The sequence below is a fragment of the Bombus impatiens genome, unplaced genomic scaffold, assembly GCF_000188095.3.
Source record: "Bombus impatiens unplaced genomic scaffold, BIMP_2.2 scf_0217, whole genome shotgun sequence".
NCBI lineage: Eukaryota > Metazoa > Arthropoda > Insecta > Hymenoptera > Apidae > Bombus > Bombus impatiens.
Window position 1 is genome coordinate 57,753 of NT_176636.1, and position 15,175 is coordinate 72,927.

The following is a 15,175-nucleotide window of genomic DNA, read 5'->3' on the forward strand; positions in this document are numbered from 1 at the left end:
TTTATGACCGCGTATCCGCACGGTGGGAGCGGAATTCTGTGCTGAGCGACAAACAATTGCCGCCAAGTGGCTTAATTGCAGCCAACTAAACAAATGTTCCAACCGTATCTCCCTGGCCGTGTGTACCACCTCCCTCTCCCTCCAGACTCTCGACAATTTCTTCTCCCTTATAGGCCGGGTTCCAGGTCCATAGTCGAGGATAGTCCGGTCCTGCGTCAACCTCGTCCTTTTTCTTCTTCTCTGCCGCTTGATATTTTCCATTTTTCTTACGCGTCTCGTGCCGTTTCGTCGCCGAGTATTCCCTCGTCGGCCGCTCTTACGTGACAATTGCGAGACAAAGTTGTTCAACCGAGCAGCCGGACAGCGTGACGCGTTTGTCACGCCGTTAATGTACACGACAAATACAGATCTCGGGATGAGAGCGTTGAAACCGCTATATTAGCCGTCGGTGTGAACGAAGCAGCCGCAAGGAGAGAGATGCTACGTGTCATCCTGTTGTAGGTATCTCTCATCAGCGCCGCTCTATTTTCAGCGGCTTGAGCGGATAATCGGTGAACTACTACCGGAAACAGCTGCCCTTTTTCCAAGAAACGCTTGTGATTTAAATGGGAGACGGGTCTAATGTCTCGCGTACCATCTCTACGACGTTATCTAGTCGCTGATAGAGCTTTCTCGGTGACGCGGCAATTGCTGCCAAAAGAGGTTCGACGACTGGGCAGCGTGAACTCGGCTTTCGTACCCCTCATTCCGGTGGAATTAATTTCGTCGTCACGAAGTAGACATCTGCCAATTCGTTTATTTTTAGCATTCTTTATTAGGGTGTGACAAAGTTGGAAATATTTAAGAAAGTCCCCGAAGAGCGGCAGGGCGTATATTTAACGTGTTTCGTTTCAGTGAAAAGTATACAGCGTTCGCACGATTGAAATTGATAGCAATAATTTCATTTTCGAACTTGAAAGTTCGAATAAATGGAAATTAATTAAAGAAGCACGAGTTGACAGATCTCGATGTAAAACGTTCACTTTCGTATCAATTGGGAGTTTTACTCGCATTATCCGCTACTATCTAACTTGGGCAGTTCTTGAGGAGTTGAAATCATTTTTCATAACGCCAGGGAGAAACTAACACGCTGGAAATTTGTTGATCGACATTTTTATCGGAAATCTTCCAGAATATGGAAAAACTGAAAACTGTCGTTTCAGTACACGATCGCAATGTGTTAACTGGTCGCTTCCTTCTGGCTAGTCGTACGGCCCCATGGCGAGCTCGAGGGAGCTCGTCCCCTCGTTTTTCTCTTTCTGCCTCTTGTTGCCGGCCTCGAAGACGAGCACCGCTCCCGGCTCGTTTCTCATTCGGCGCGGTGCGCTATGTCGTAGGTGTATACGGCCGACTGGCCGCGCGCTCGCCGAGATTCCCATTTATCAGGGTACATCCGCCGGAAGTGGGGCGGCCCGTGCGTAGGTGAGACGGGGAGAAAGAGAGAAGATAGACGGTCGCCAGAGAGAGAAAGCCAGAGGACATTGTTCATTACTACCTGCGACCTCAGGATACCTCGTCTCTGCTGTCGCGTGATTTACGAGTCGGTTTAGGTCCGACGATCGGCCACAGTTCCTACGAATCGTCCGATTTTTGCTCGCTCGTGTCCGCTGAACGATAAAAGTAAACGACGGCCCACGAACATACTCGGAAGTTGATCGAACATCTCGATTTTCTAATCTTGTGTTTCACGAAGATGTAAATTTATCTTGATCGAACTTTAAGACGTCGAAATGGAAAGAAAGAAGCTAGAGTCTGTAAACGCTGTAAAAGTGCTGTAAGCGCCATTTAAAAGAAAATTCCTTTTCCCTAAAGAGGGTCGTTTATGCGAAGTTCGATGTCAGTAGGGAAGTGTTATCGCAACAATCGACACAGTTTTTGGCGTTTCATGCGCGATATAGAATGTATCCTACCACGATCAGGTTTTCAAATTAGGCTGTAATTGCCATGTGCCAGCGTGACCATTACCTCGTGCTCGAACATGCGCGTTCCGTCTTCGAAAAGACGTTTCCGAAAATTGTTATTTCCATCATTCGTCACTTTCTGCATTCTGACACTTTTTATGGAAACTACAGAACGAACTTACATCTTCTCTTAAATTATAAAATTCTTGTTATCGCTACAGATCGTCGAAACATTGCGATAAAAATATTGTAATGTAAAGCACACGTAACGGATATGTTTTGCTATAATCTGTCAATAAATAACATCGTTTTCCATAAAACTCTAGTTACAGCCTTCTTTACTTTCACGTTTTCTTCGATTATTCTATTGTTTGCGATTACGTAGCGTAAGTTCCAAGAAAATGCAACGTTTTACATTGTTTCTCTATACGCTGAAACAATTAACACAGCGATCCACGTCGATCGGAGATCCGTGTTTGTCTGTTCGAAGAAAATACTCTAACAAATCGATAGCGACAAATTGGTCGATTTTTTGGTGCGTCGGTATCGCGCGTCGACTCTAATTGAGTAAAAAGAAGCAATTCGGACTGGTGTGCCGGTCGTCTGCTAAAAATTTGCCCGACTCGTACTTCCCGGATGTCGGCGAATTTTAATTGCGACAACGATCGCGGAAGGCGGGACAGGTCGTAAGCGATTGAATTAATTAAAATTCTAAAATGAATTACTCGCGTTAAAGCTGTCCGATCGATCGATCGTCGTAACCGGTTATGTTTATCGCTGATAAAGAACGGATCGCCTAAAAATTCGACACAGATCGCTACGGATTCTTTCGCTGACGATATTCGATCGATAGACTGTTTTCGAGAGGGGTGAAACAGCAATAGGACGATTATCGGCTTCTCCATTTCGAATACAATACGATGATTTCATCTTATTGATATTTCCACGTGCGATAATAGTATTTTTTACATTCTGTTGCTCGATAAATTATTTAAAGATATAAAAAGACGAACAATAGATAATCACTATCTCGTTTTGAAATCGATACACTCGCAATTTCCTCGTCTTCATCATTTTTTCCCCTTTACGTTAACTAGATATGTAGGTCATTCTTTTTACAAACAGCTGTAGAATCTGTCGAAAAGTAGAAACACTGTCGCGAGATTCTCGTGATACGGACGAAGCGCGACGCGCAACCGGCAACAAGAGTGGCGCCTCGCGAGCGTGTACCAATGGTTAGCCGGAACAGAGTTATATTAAATTCTTAATGAAAGATTCTTAAAATAACCCGTGCCGTGCAAAGTCGAGACTGTAGTTGGAGAATGAAGATACGAGCTGTTAGCCAATAAATTCCACCGATTATTAAACGCAGAGGTCTCGGTAGCCAGCTATCGGATCGTTCGATCGTGCGATTACGAGAGGAATGCGCGGGAGGATTGTAACGGTAGACCCTCGAGAGGACGGTGTCTCGTTGTTCTCGGTGGAACGACGGGAGAAACGATCGGTGGTGGGTGTCGCGATTTCTCAGGATCGGAGAAACGAGAATGGCAAATCACCGACCTGTCGTTTTTCAAAGGAAGCTATTCGTGTCAATGATCCTCTTTTTTCCTTTTTTCTTTACTTCTTCCGTTTTTCCCTTTTTTTCCTCGAGCTCGAGAGGATTGCACAATTCACGCGATACCAGTAGGCGGAGAGATTTATCGCGGCGGGTATCCGGCAAATGGGTTAATGGATTCACCTTTTATTCGTGATCTGGACTATCAATTCGCCAGACGGCCGCGAGATTTCTATGGCCGCTTACGTGTGCCTTTTAATTGTTTCATTCGTTCTTCATTCGGCTCGTACGATCCCATCTACGTTTCAAGATTAATGAATTTGAAATATGACTGTATGCACACGAGACGTAAAGATCTTTTAAAGGATCTTGATAGATGACTGCGATCTTGGTCTCGATGTTTCTAAGGATATAGGTGTATCTTTACACCGGTAGTAAGGTAATATTCACAACATAATCAGCGGCACTTGTTGATTAATTAGAGGCTTATGTAATACATCTTTTCAAAGATCTCTGCTCGAGTGCTTTTGTTCGTAGTTTTCAATCGCTGGTTAATAAAACCGAGGAAACGAAACGCTCGAAAGTTGGAAAGTATCTCGGTAAAATAGCGAACGAAACGATAGAAAACTTATACGGGGAGAGAAGAAAGTAAGAGAGGTAACATTAAAAGCAACGGTGGCTAACGCGTTTCGCTTCTTCCGCACGACGTTCCATTCGAGTCGCATGTACCACCGTTGCTGCATGTCATCGCTTGTTTTACTTACGTTGGAAACGTTCGCGTGCACCGAAAACGGTACACGTGGTACAGATCGTGTTAAAGCAGCTGGTCAAATGACGTTAGGAAGCTGCAGTTCGAACATCGCCAAGTTAAAATCGTGACTTCCTACTATGCTTCTCCGAGCATTCGCAATGGCTCTTTATGGTACCGATATAAAACGAGTTCTTTGCTTTTCCTCGTTATCTGTCATTTTTAGTTCGAATAATAGGACACCGCGTTCAGACGCGTAAATTACGAGCCATCCTGAGAAACGTAAAGACCGATGCACACGGTTCCATTCGCGCGACGCTTTTCATGTTCGCATCGCGTAAGATCAGGTCGGGGTAAAAGCTCGTTCGTAAGACGATATCTACCGGGTCGTGTTCCATTCTGCCACGGGTCGATTATCCGATAAAACTTGTAGTACCTGGCAGATTTTTTCGTAGTCGGATTCGATGGAGCGAATCGCCGAACGGTCTCGCGCACGGTACGGAATTTCTCGGTTACATCAGCGGCAGTTTTTGCGCCGGTACAGCGCGGTATGCGCGTGCAAGTCGGTCGTGCCGGTCGTCCTACACCGCCGGACAAAATTGCGGCCGGTATCAATTGGCCGTGCTCTCCGCGTACACCGGTCGACCTTCTGCAGTTGCAACACGAGACCTGACACAGATAGGAGAGCCGCGCTCGGTCGGTGTGACAGACCAGCCGCGCGCACACTGTGCACACGCCTTGCGAAACCGAACGCCGTTCGTTTCAACGGGAAACCCTGGATGACGAGAAAAGGACCAATGTTGCCACGCGGACTCGGCATGGGAGGATACCACGACCTCGTGATCCTAGAATCGATCGAAATGCCGCTTCGATCTAGAGTGTGCGAATGCGAACGGGAGTGTTTGAATGAACGCGTGAAGGACTTGGTCGAGGATTGGATACCTAAACTGACAATCGTATTCGTTATTAATTTTTCGCGTTACGATTACTCGAGAAGAAAGGAAACGACGTGTGTGTCCTGTTCGTAACTCGTAACTTGTAACAACGATGAGACATCTGGCAATACTTACGCATTACGATGATGGTAGTCAGCTATTAAGGACCTTTAAAAGTGGTTAATTGGAAACCTTCCATTCTCGTTAAGTAACCAGGAAATTATCCGTACCTTTTAGTGTCCGTATATTCTGTTATTACAATAATTATATAGATATCACGGGGAATATGATTATTATTCGTAGAGAATGACATTTGAATCTTGATCGGGAGATTAAACGGCCGTGCAATGCTGCAGACAGAATCACGAAGAATCGAAGAACGAAAATACATTACGCAAGATTCTTTTTTATCGCAGCCGCGTCTAACGATACAGAATACATCAATGTACGTTCTTCGTTTTATATTTAATTACTTTATGCAGCATCTACAAGCGCGAATAACCGATACGTTTTACGTTGCGATGAAAAATCTTATTTATGAAATTTCATTAAAATCGCCAGGGACCACGTCCGAAGCAGCCATAGTCAAACTTCGAAAAAGTACGTACGTTGAAAAACTTGTTCCCATCGGACGTAGGAACTTTGGTGATAAAAAGCTATGGCTATTCTTGGTGACATGAACGCCGGACAGTTGGGTGGCAGGCGGGTTTCGGTTTTCCCGCGGCTCGCCGTCTTACGCTATCGATCGGAGATTCTCGACGTGCCTCGATTCCGTCTCCCACGGCACGTAGCGTCGCCGAGCCTAGCCGAGGCGTAAGTAATTTGCGTTCGGACGAACCACAAGCCGCCACAGCCAGCTCTCGATCCGGGACAATAAAGTCCACGGCCGTTCCGTGGGTGTACGGAAAGCCTTGTGTTGGTGTGTTTCAACGTGGCGCAATCGCGGATGAAGACAATCGCGATTCCATGAAACGCGTCGGACACCAAGCGTGCACGTTCGACCGCGGAACCGTGAGGTTCGTCCGAGGTTGCGGCCTCTTAATTTTTCAATAATCGAGTTCCCGGGAAGTCGACCCACTTCGTCGGTTTCTATGGATTCGCGTTAGCCGCCTCGTGTTTTTCCGAGACGACGCGTTTTAGGTTCGAGCTTGATCTCCTCTAGTTTTAGTCGCAGGTATCGGCTTTTCCCCACGCGAAATTTATAACGCTGCGAGCCCTTCGATAAATTCAATTAAAAGTTATATGTGAAATATAATTAAAATCCTTTATAATTTTTCTAAATATTTATTTAACGAACTTCCCAAATCTCCCTTTTCTCTACAAATTCCATGGTAATCCTTCCTCCCGTTTCAGTAGCAGCTTGTCAATTTTCGATTAAATGACGATTAAATCGCTCCATTCGTTTAATGTTCGATCAATCATGTACCGCGTTTTGAAATATCTTTCGAAACGAACTGAAACAGCTTCTCTTCGCTCGCGCCTAACAAAACGTTGTGTATTACAATTTCTGATCAAATATATAATGCCATAAAGACATTGCATTTCGCATTACTCGAACGTCGTGACACGTACGATAAATACACGGCGATATCATTTTTCCTGCAAAGTAGCACGCGTCTCGTGCAATATTCAAAAGTAGCATAGCGCGTGTTTTCGTCGCGTCGTTTCTTATTAAGAATTACCGATAGCGAGAAAAGCACGTGGAAACTATTTGGCAGCAAGTTGAAAAGCTCTTTTGCACCTCTCGCGCTCGCGCGAGAACATCGTTCGACTACGCGCGACAAGTGGCAATGTGCACGCTGCTAACGACGCGTTTGCATCTTGTTGCAGGAAAACATCTCGACCCCGGAGCCAGCCGACATATCCGAGGAGGATCACTACTCAAGTAAGCAAAACCTTTCATTACCCGTACACTCGTGGACCTTGTTGTTCTTCCATTCGTGTCAGAGGCGATCAAAACGCGAGACGAGGTTTTTACGTCACGTATAGCTCTTGCTATACACGCGTTCCCGAAGTCGTAGAAAAAATTATTTAACAGAGAAGAACGAACATTTTGTTCGTATTCTATAATTATAATACGAGTAGACGAATCGGAATAGAAGTTTGCAAGTTTCGAAAGTAATTATCGATCGCAAAGTAGCATTCGATACGTTCGAAGCGATTTCGTGATTCCATAAAATATCAGAATATACATTTATCGTAACGTTATTCGAATCATACAGCGAACTTTAATGCATGTGTTTCATGTCCAATTAAATGTATTTTCCTCCTCCTATAACTCTACTGTTCATACACCCTTACGTAATTTTGTCTCCTTTTTTGTATATTAAATATGTATGGACCAATCTACAAACGATACGTAACCATCCTAAATCCAAGCACAATGGTTCTTCGCTGTACGTAATATATCCGATCCATTTTTTTTTCATTTTCGCACACATTTTCACCATTGACTAATTGCATTCCGAACGAAATTGTCCAAATGATCGCAACGTAATCGTGCAGACGAAATAGAAAAAAAGCCCTAATATGCAACGATATAACAAATATTCGTTTATTTCTGGTAAATCAGTTTGCTGCACAATTCCATTTTGGAAGGGAATCCTTTCTAAAAGAATGTACAACTCTTCCAAACTTCCATTCATCGAAGCATCCATACTCGCAAACCTTTGGAACATTCTCTGCGACCATACTCGCACCTAGACCTTCGTGTAACTTTTCTGCGCGATCAAATGTTTTCCAAAAAAGACGCAAGACAATTTTTTGGATTTTCTGGAAGCGAGCATCATGTGACATCATCATTTGACTCTTTCGACTAGATGCAATGTCGGTACGTTCGCGATAAAACTGGTCACGTTGCGTCAGGCTGAAGCAGTGGATCTTTGAATCGCAAGAATTCGGGAACAAAATTGTTTGATTTGACTGTCGTATCGTTCTATTTTGGAAATTCTTCGTGACAAATTTTAATTGCTCAATTTCACAATTAAATTTCTATCGAGATACGACCAAGTTTGAGATTCGATCGATGAAAATGTGATCAGCCCGAAGTTCCCGTTTTCTTTTCGTAACAGACGATGATTTTAGAAAATCCCCCTCTTCTGCTGAACGCATCCATGAAAACGCGTTCACTATTTCTGCGATCGGGCGTCCGCTCGGAGATCGACGAACTCCAGCAGGCGAATCGTTCAATTTTACGTTCGTTGTCCCCTGGACGGGGTCAGGTCGCGGCCGTTTCGAGAATCTGACCCAAATCCTACGGTGGTGGCGTCGCGTTTCTGCATTATTGAACGGACTGAATGATTTAGACGTCACACCGTCCCCGTCAGCCGCCAACTTTATCCGGCTGCTAATAAATCTCTCTCGCTCTCTCGCTCTCTCGCTCCGTATGCTTTCGTTCTGGCGCGACTCGAGTACCCTTCTACGTGTCACTGCTAATTCTCCCGCTTGAACGAATCGACGCTGCAACTGGAGGGAAATGTGGAGTGCAGCGAGCTACTCAGCCGATCATGGTTTCGTGGCAGAGACCGATCATGGGGTGCCAATATCGATTCTCATCGGGCGACGTGCTTCGATTTGCACTGCGACTTACTTTGTCTAGGTTTCGCTTGTCGTATTTTCGTTTTCTACTTCTTTTTCGTTTCGTTTCGGTTGGTTCCTTTTTATCGGTGGATGGGTTAATTAATCCTTAACCGCTGCCGTGCAATGGAAATATATTTAAATGTCGAGAATAAAATTAACTTCGAAGCAATAGTTAAGGATTAGAGAGAAACGCGATAAAGTAGCGGGGGAGAGTTATTTCGATTATGTAGATCGATCGTCTTTGAATTTATATCGCTTCTGTGTGATTGATTCATCAACTTGAAAAAGTTTTAACGTTTAGAGTATGGTTTCTCAACGAGTCATTAGCAACGCGTTTTTCGAGTCGGCACATCGTTTTTATATCGCGTATACATTTTATCATTGCGTATAAATACGATTTTGCGTTTAAGTAATTGTAAGTCATTAACGATTGAGTAATGATGTCTGGATAACAGCAATAGACTGTTTTTCTCTAGAATCGAATATCCATATTCTTTATTACCCATGGCAAAAACAGAGGTGATAATTGAAATTGTTTTTCAATCCTCGCTCTGCCAGGCAACGATGTGTCGTTCTTTAACAAATTACAACTTTTACCCTATAATATTTATGTTTTTATATCGTATAAAAGAAATTCAGGTATCGAGTGTTACGAGCTCGTTAACGTGAAAGCAGGTGGACTTTGCTAACACGTTGTATTCTTGAGAGTTTAGTGCCTGTGGTTGGTCAAAGCGTCGGTTTCGTACAATCCGACTAAATGATATTTCCAAGCTGTGCGATCGCGGTTTTAGGTAAAAGGGGCGTGACGAATATTTTTCGTCGCTAGGGCGAGGTGAATTAAAAATCTTGATACGTTAGTTTTACCATTGTTGTCGGCAGCTGTGAAACTTGTCACGCTAGGACCCAGTTGCCTACCATCGAAGATCTACCAAAGCGATACAGTGGAACCAAATTTCTTTTTAAAAGTTCACCATAGGCGAAGAAACTTTTCCCAGGGCGCGAAAGAGATAATTTTAATCCAACCTAAAGGGATACACAGAAACGTATGCCAAGAATCATGTATGCAAATCTATACGTATCTTTGAAGTTCCCATTAATTCAAGCAATTTTTTCTCAACGTGTTCTTCAAAGGTTGCATGAATATACAGGATCCGGCAATAACGACAGCCCAATCTTGCATCGGCTGGTCTTTTTTCTGCGAAAACTAAGTCTAAACTTTGGAATAATCTCTCTTCGTACAGGGCTTCATTTTCGACCAGGTCGAGATTGGGTATTTAAAGCGGCAAAGGCGCGGACTAAATGAATTTTAAACAATTGAACATTGCAAACGAATTGGTCGAAATTCAAACGACCATAGCACGTTGGTAAGACTCGCTTTGAAATACGTTTTTCGTTTCTGCGTAAAGATCGCCAACGAATAGTATGAAAATAACCTTCGGAAGCAGATCTCCGACTATTCGATGATCTCCGCTGTTCTTCAATTCCGTTTGAAGTTTCTCGAAGAACCAACGATAGCGTAATTTTTATCGAAAGAAACACCGACTTCTTTGAATGCGCGCACGAGCGTTCATAATTATGCAGCAGTAGAATATTTTTCATCGCATATACATATGTCATCGTAGGTCAAGAGTATGAATTCTGCATACAGCCAGGTGTTCGTAGAATCGAAACGAGATTGATAATATTTTTTACGACCGTGCATGGCCATGTTACAGTTCGTTACATTGGCAATGATATAAACTAAAATAGAAACATATTTCTACGAAGAACCGCGAAAGCTTGCACTTAAGTGCACGCGTACTTGTACAAATCTGAATCGATTTTCTCGAAAACGAAGCCTTATACGTGACCCGTGGCTGCACTGTCACTGTCGATGCATTCTCTATAGCGATTATCGCATTCGGTGTAAAATGTGTCTGACTATAGACTACAGGCAATCCACTGTCACTCGTTCGCCCCACTCTTCCGTTTCCCCTGCCTTCTGTTCATAGATCGAGTGCGTTCGCTCGTAGGTTCCTATATTTTTCAGTTTGTAAACTGTTCTGGGAATAATTTCTAACGAAGATTGCTCGGTTTAATAGAATTTTTCAAGATGCGCGTCTACACGCCATTAATTGTAGTACGAATAGGTATACTTGAGTTTCATTCGTTTAGAAAATTCACATCATTTTATGGAGAGCTTAAGCGACTGCTATTTTTTGCGTTTCAGTAATTTGTAATTCTTCTTCCAAGTATTCCTCTTCGAGGAAAACAATTTTTCATCCGCTCCTATTTTCCGATAAGGGTCTGTACTCGACGTCAATATCTGAAAACATGAAAAAATGCATAATTTTACTATGCAAGTCGTTAATCAGTTTATAGACGTCATTGTAAACGCGTGTCTAACGATTTTATCGAAATAACGATCGATTCGAACGACGGAGGCTGGAGCGTGTAAAAGGAACCTTTTGGAAAACGCGTTGGTAAAAGCTAGCCGATTCATCCGCGTCACGAACGAGCTACGTATTTATTAGCATGTACCGACACTTCAACCTCGTAATCTCGTTACCGCGGCCTCTTACATAAAAGAACGGGATACACTCGCGTCTCACGCGCGATGACGCTGCCTCGCGGTTCCGAGAATCGACCGATTAATCAGACGAGGATCTTCGCACCGACACCGTGGCGTCCTCCTTCGATCACGATCCCGCGGCATTTCGATCAGATGAAATTGTACGTAGCACGTTCCCGATCTCCTAGGATCTTCGACTCGCGCTACGCGATGCTGTTGTACGCGATGCTACATGATAGATGCAACCGAGTGTTTACGTCTCGTATTTACTTTGGACGATTATGAAAGCGATTTGACGAGTAAAGAATCGAAATATAATAGATTTACGTGGCCAATTTTCAATGTTCGTGTGCAAGTAGTCTCGCGATTAATCTTTCAATGTGGAGATGAAAAGTTTGCAGTCACAATTTTCAAACGATTCGTATCGAACGAATTCTTCCCAAAGCTTTTCGTCATTCTGTCGAGAGCGATCGTCGAATCTTACTGTTCGAGATTCGTGTTACGAGGCTCTCTTCGGGCTTCGTTAACCACATCCAAACTTTCCTCCGGTGTTCCAAGTTTGAACGCGACTCAAACCGACGCGACACACGCGGCAACCAAAAAGATGATCAAATTCCAAGTATTAGGACGTTATGCGAACTTGGCGTTTACGTTAATCAATTTTCAAAGTGATATCCATCGGCGGCGATAGACTTGTCCGAAACGATCAACCGTGAACTGTCACCGTGACGCTCTCCTTACAAAGATTACAGGAAAATGACAGTTCCGTGTAATTTAATTAAATTACACGGTGATAACGTAACGTTGCAAGTTTTACACGCTTCGAACGAAAGCTTGTCGATTGGTTGATTATAAGCAGTCGTTGTACGCGGTTGTATTCAATTTTGTTTCTATACACAATGATTTTTAGATAAATGAAACACGGTGAAATCTACAACGGCAGGCAGAATCGGATTAATTCTATTTAATCTGATTTCGGGCTGATTAATTAAACGGAATTACATTTGAAACATTTATATCATCACATTTTATTGTAATTACGAAGTATGATGTATATATTCAATACGCGAAATGTGGATCGTCGATTTAGTGAATTTCATAGTCCTCTCGAAGATTTAACGTGTTGGAACTTAATTCGTTTTAATATATTCGTATTGGCATTCACGTATCCATTTCAGTTAATTCTAAGTGTTTTAATTCTTATTTTACGGTTATTTCATTTTCCAAATGTGATTTCAGGCTTGGCTAAAACGACCAGGTTGGCTGTGCCAAAAATGCTTCAACGAATGATTTCTCGTTGTAACTTGTTGCAGCGCGATCTGTCTTCGGGCGTACTTCGGAATCTTTACTCGTACGAGACGACGAGAGATCGATAAGCGCGTGCACGATCGAGATGGGTCTCGTACTTATTGGGCATGAGATTTTAATTGACACTCGACGAACTCACTGTCGCCCTTCTGCGTCGTGTTTATCACGCTCCTGCTGCACTTTCTCCTCTATCTGTACCACTTACGTGACACTTTTTCTTCCAGAGTTTCGACACGGGATATTAAAAAGCAAGAGTTAAGCATTTTTAAGGCTTATCGCGACCTGTGAGAGAAAACTACCGATCAACAGTGACCGTTCTATATAACTGAAATTTCTTATTACAATTGCTCGTACGAAGTTTCTCATAAAAACTTTTCTATATTAAACTCTACAAGATTATCGACGACATTTACCGCGACTATCGACGATTTCACGAGTCACGAAACTCAAATTCCAAATCGGCGCTGCATCCAAATCCAATTAAAAAAAGGGAGGGCCAAGCGGAAAACAAAAAATGTCACGCATGAAATTGCTCGGAATGGTACGCATTGTTCCGGGAGTAAAAATATTCGACGAAACGCCTTCGCTGTTCGTCCAAACTGTATGCCCGTTCTTTGTTCGTGATTCGAAACGTTGTGTGTGCGTGTGTGTGTGTGCTCGCGCGTGCGTATGTGTGCGTGCGTGTGTGTACCTGTTGACGCGATCGAACGAAAATCCTGAAAACGCGGCATCCATGCGCGATCGGTGACGAAACTGTTAACGTAGCTGCATTTTCGCGCGAATGAGCTCGGGAATTCGTCGAATGCCGGAGAATTTCGATGGTTGGACCTGTTGCATCGCAGAACCCGTTCGAAGGGATGGGAACGTCGATCGACCGAGAAACGAATCGACGTAGATGCCACTAAGGAATTCTCGCGCGAGAAAGACTTTGTTCGATGCTTAACACCTTCGCTGCTGATCGGATTTTCATTATTCACGGTGCTATACGCGTCGATTATTATGCAAACAAAATAGTTCACCGAATTGTAAAATTTTATAATTGTTTTTTGAACCAGGAACATATCGTTGAGATTACTCTCGATGATAGCAGATCGAGTTCTTTTAATCACGAAGTTGGCAAAAATGATTATCGAAGATATTTCTGAAATATTTTCTATCTTAAATGTGAAATTAGCGTCCGATGTGTTTGGTTTCGCGTCCGAAGAAAGTGAGTTTGAAAGTCTGTTATGCGCATGTTCGTTCGGCGAATGACCAATTAGTAGTCTTCTATGTAGGATGAGAATACTAAGATTAAATACTTTTCGAGTATAAATATCTTGAGTCAAGCAATTTAATACATGCTCAAGTGGCAATGATCGTTATTAGTGCGAAGAAAGTTCATGTACGTGGTTCGTAATTTCCCATATTCTAAAGTATTTTAGAGAAACGTAGGGAATTACCTTAACGAGCATGGACGTAATTTAACTAATGTTTTGATTCGAGACTACTAACGCTGAGATATATTTGCCAAAGATCCAACGTTGTATTTATAAATAAGTAATTTGTGTAAACGATACGAAGTAATTTGTGTTATTTGCATAAAGATTAGAAAACAAATGACATTTTTAACAGGAGTTACAAGCATGCGTGACTGTCGATAAACGTTATCAGGAATATACGAAACGAAAGTGTTATCGATTACGCGATCATTAGCTCGTTTATCTTCATTGAAAGTAATTGATCGAAAATTTTCTCTGCTGTTAACTTTTTCGATCTTCGTTCAGTCGCTAGAAAAGAACGTTGACTGCAGAACAATTTTTATTATCCGTTACAAAGTAAAGAAAAGTACAAGAGTCTTTAGATATTACGATTTTCAAGAATATTCCTTTGCGAAAGACCAAAAAGGAAAGACAAAGCGAACTACATTTCCCAAAGGTTACCCAAATCAAACTGAATGTAAAACGCAAATCGAAGCATCGAATAAATCACCATGTCAAAATTCTCCGACAAGTATTAAACGATCATAGAAACTACAGTATCACGATCCTTAACGATCTCGATCGTTCAAGCACCACGTCACGATCTAACAATCCCACTATATTATGTATGTTATATGCAAGTCGCACTACCAGAAAGGTCCGGTCTCCGGTCTGGCCTCGGCCGGGCCGGAAGTGGGCGCGAAAAATCCGACTCTCACCCCTCCATCGGCACCATTCACCGTGTTAATCATGCCCTGAGACCAATTGGCACTTTTAATTTCGGCAGGCGCGCTCATGAAAGACGCGGATAAGCTGAAGCTGATGCTGCTCGCTTGGAATTATAATCTTCAACAGCAGGCTCAGGCTCAGGCCCAGGCCCAGGCACAGGCTCAGGCCGCCAACGCGGCCCTTTCGCCAAATAACTCCTCGACAACCACGGCCACCACCGTTGGCACACCTGTCACCAGCCAATCGGCCATTTCCACGGCAAACAACACCATTAACAACTCCACACTTACAGGTAACACCTTATTTCATCGATCGCGAACGACCGACCGCGCGAGCTTCCCGCTGTTTCCACGTTTTTTTTTTTTTTTTTTTT

At 43.1% G+C, this 15,175-nt stretch overlaps 1 protein-coding gene across 1 annotated transcript in view; it reads left to right on the forward strand.

Moving 5' to 3' along the window:
• Nucleotides 1-15,175, forward strand: part of LOC100744530 (nucleolar protein 4-like) — a 102,042-nt gene that overhangs the window by 57,712 nt on the left and 29,155 nt on the right. Inside the window, exons 2-3 of the mRNA XM_003488143.4 lie at nucleotides 7,009-7,063; nucleotides 14,861-15,094. Coding sequence (XP_003488191.1) covers nucleotides 7,009-7,063; nucleotides 14,861-15,094 — 289 coding nt within the window. The remainder of the gene's footprint in view (nucleotides 1-7,008; nucleotides 7,064-14,860; nucleotides 15,095-15,175) is intronic.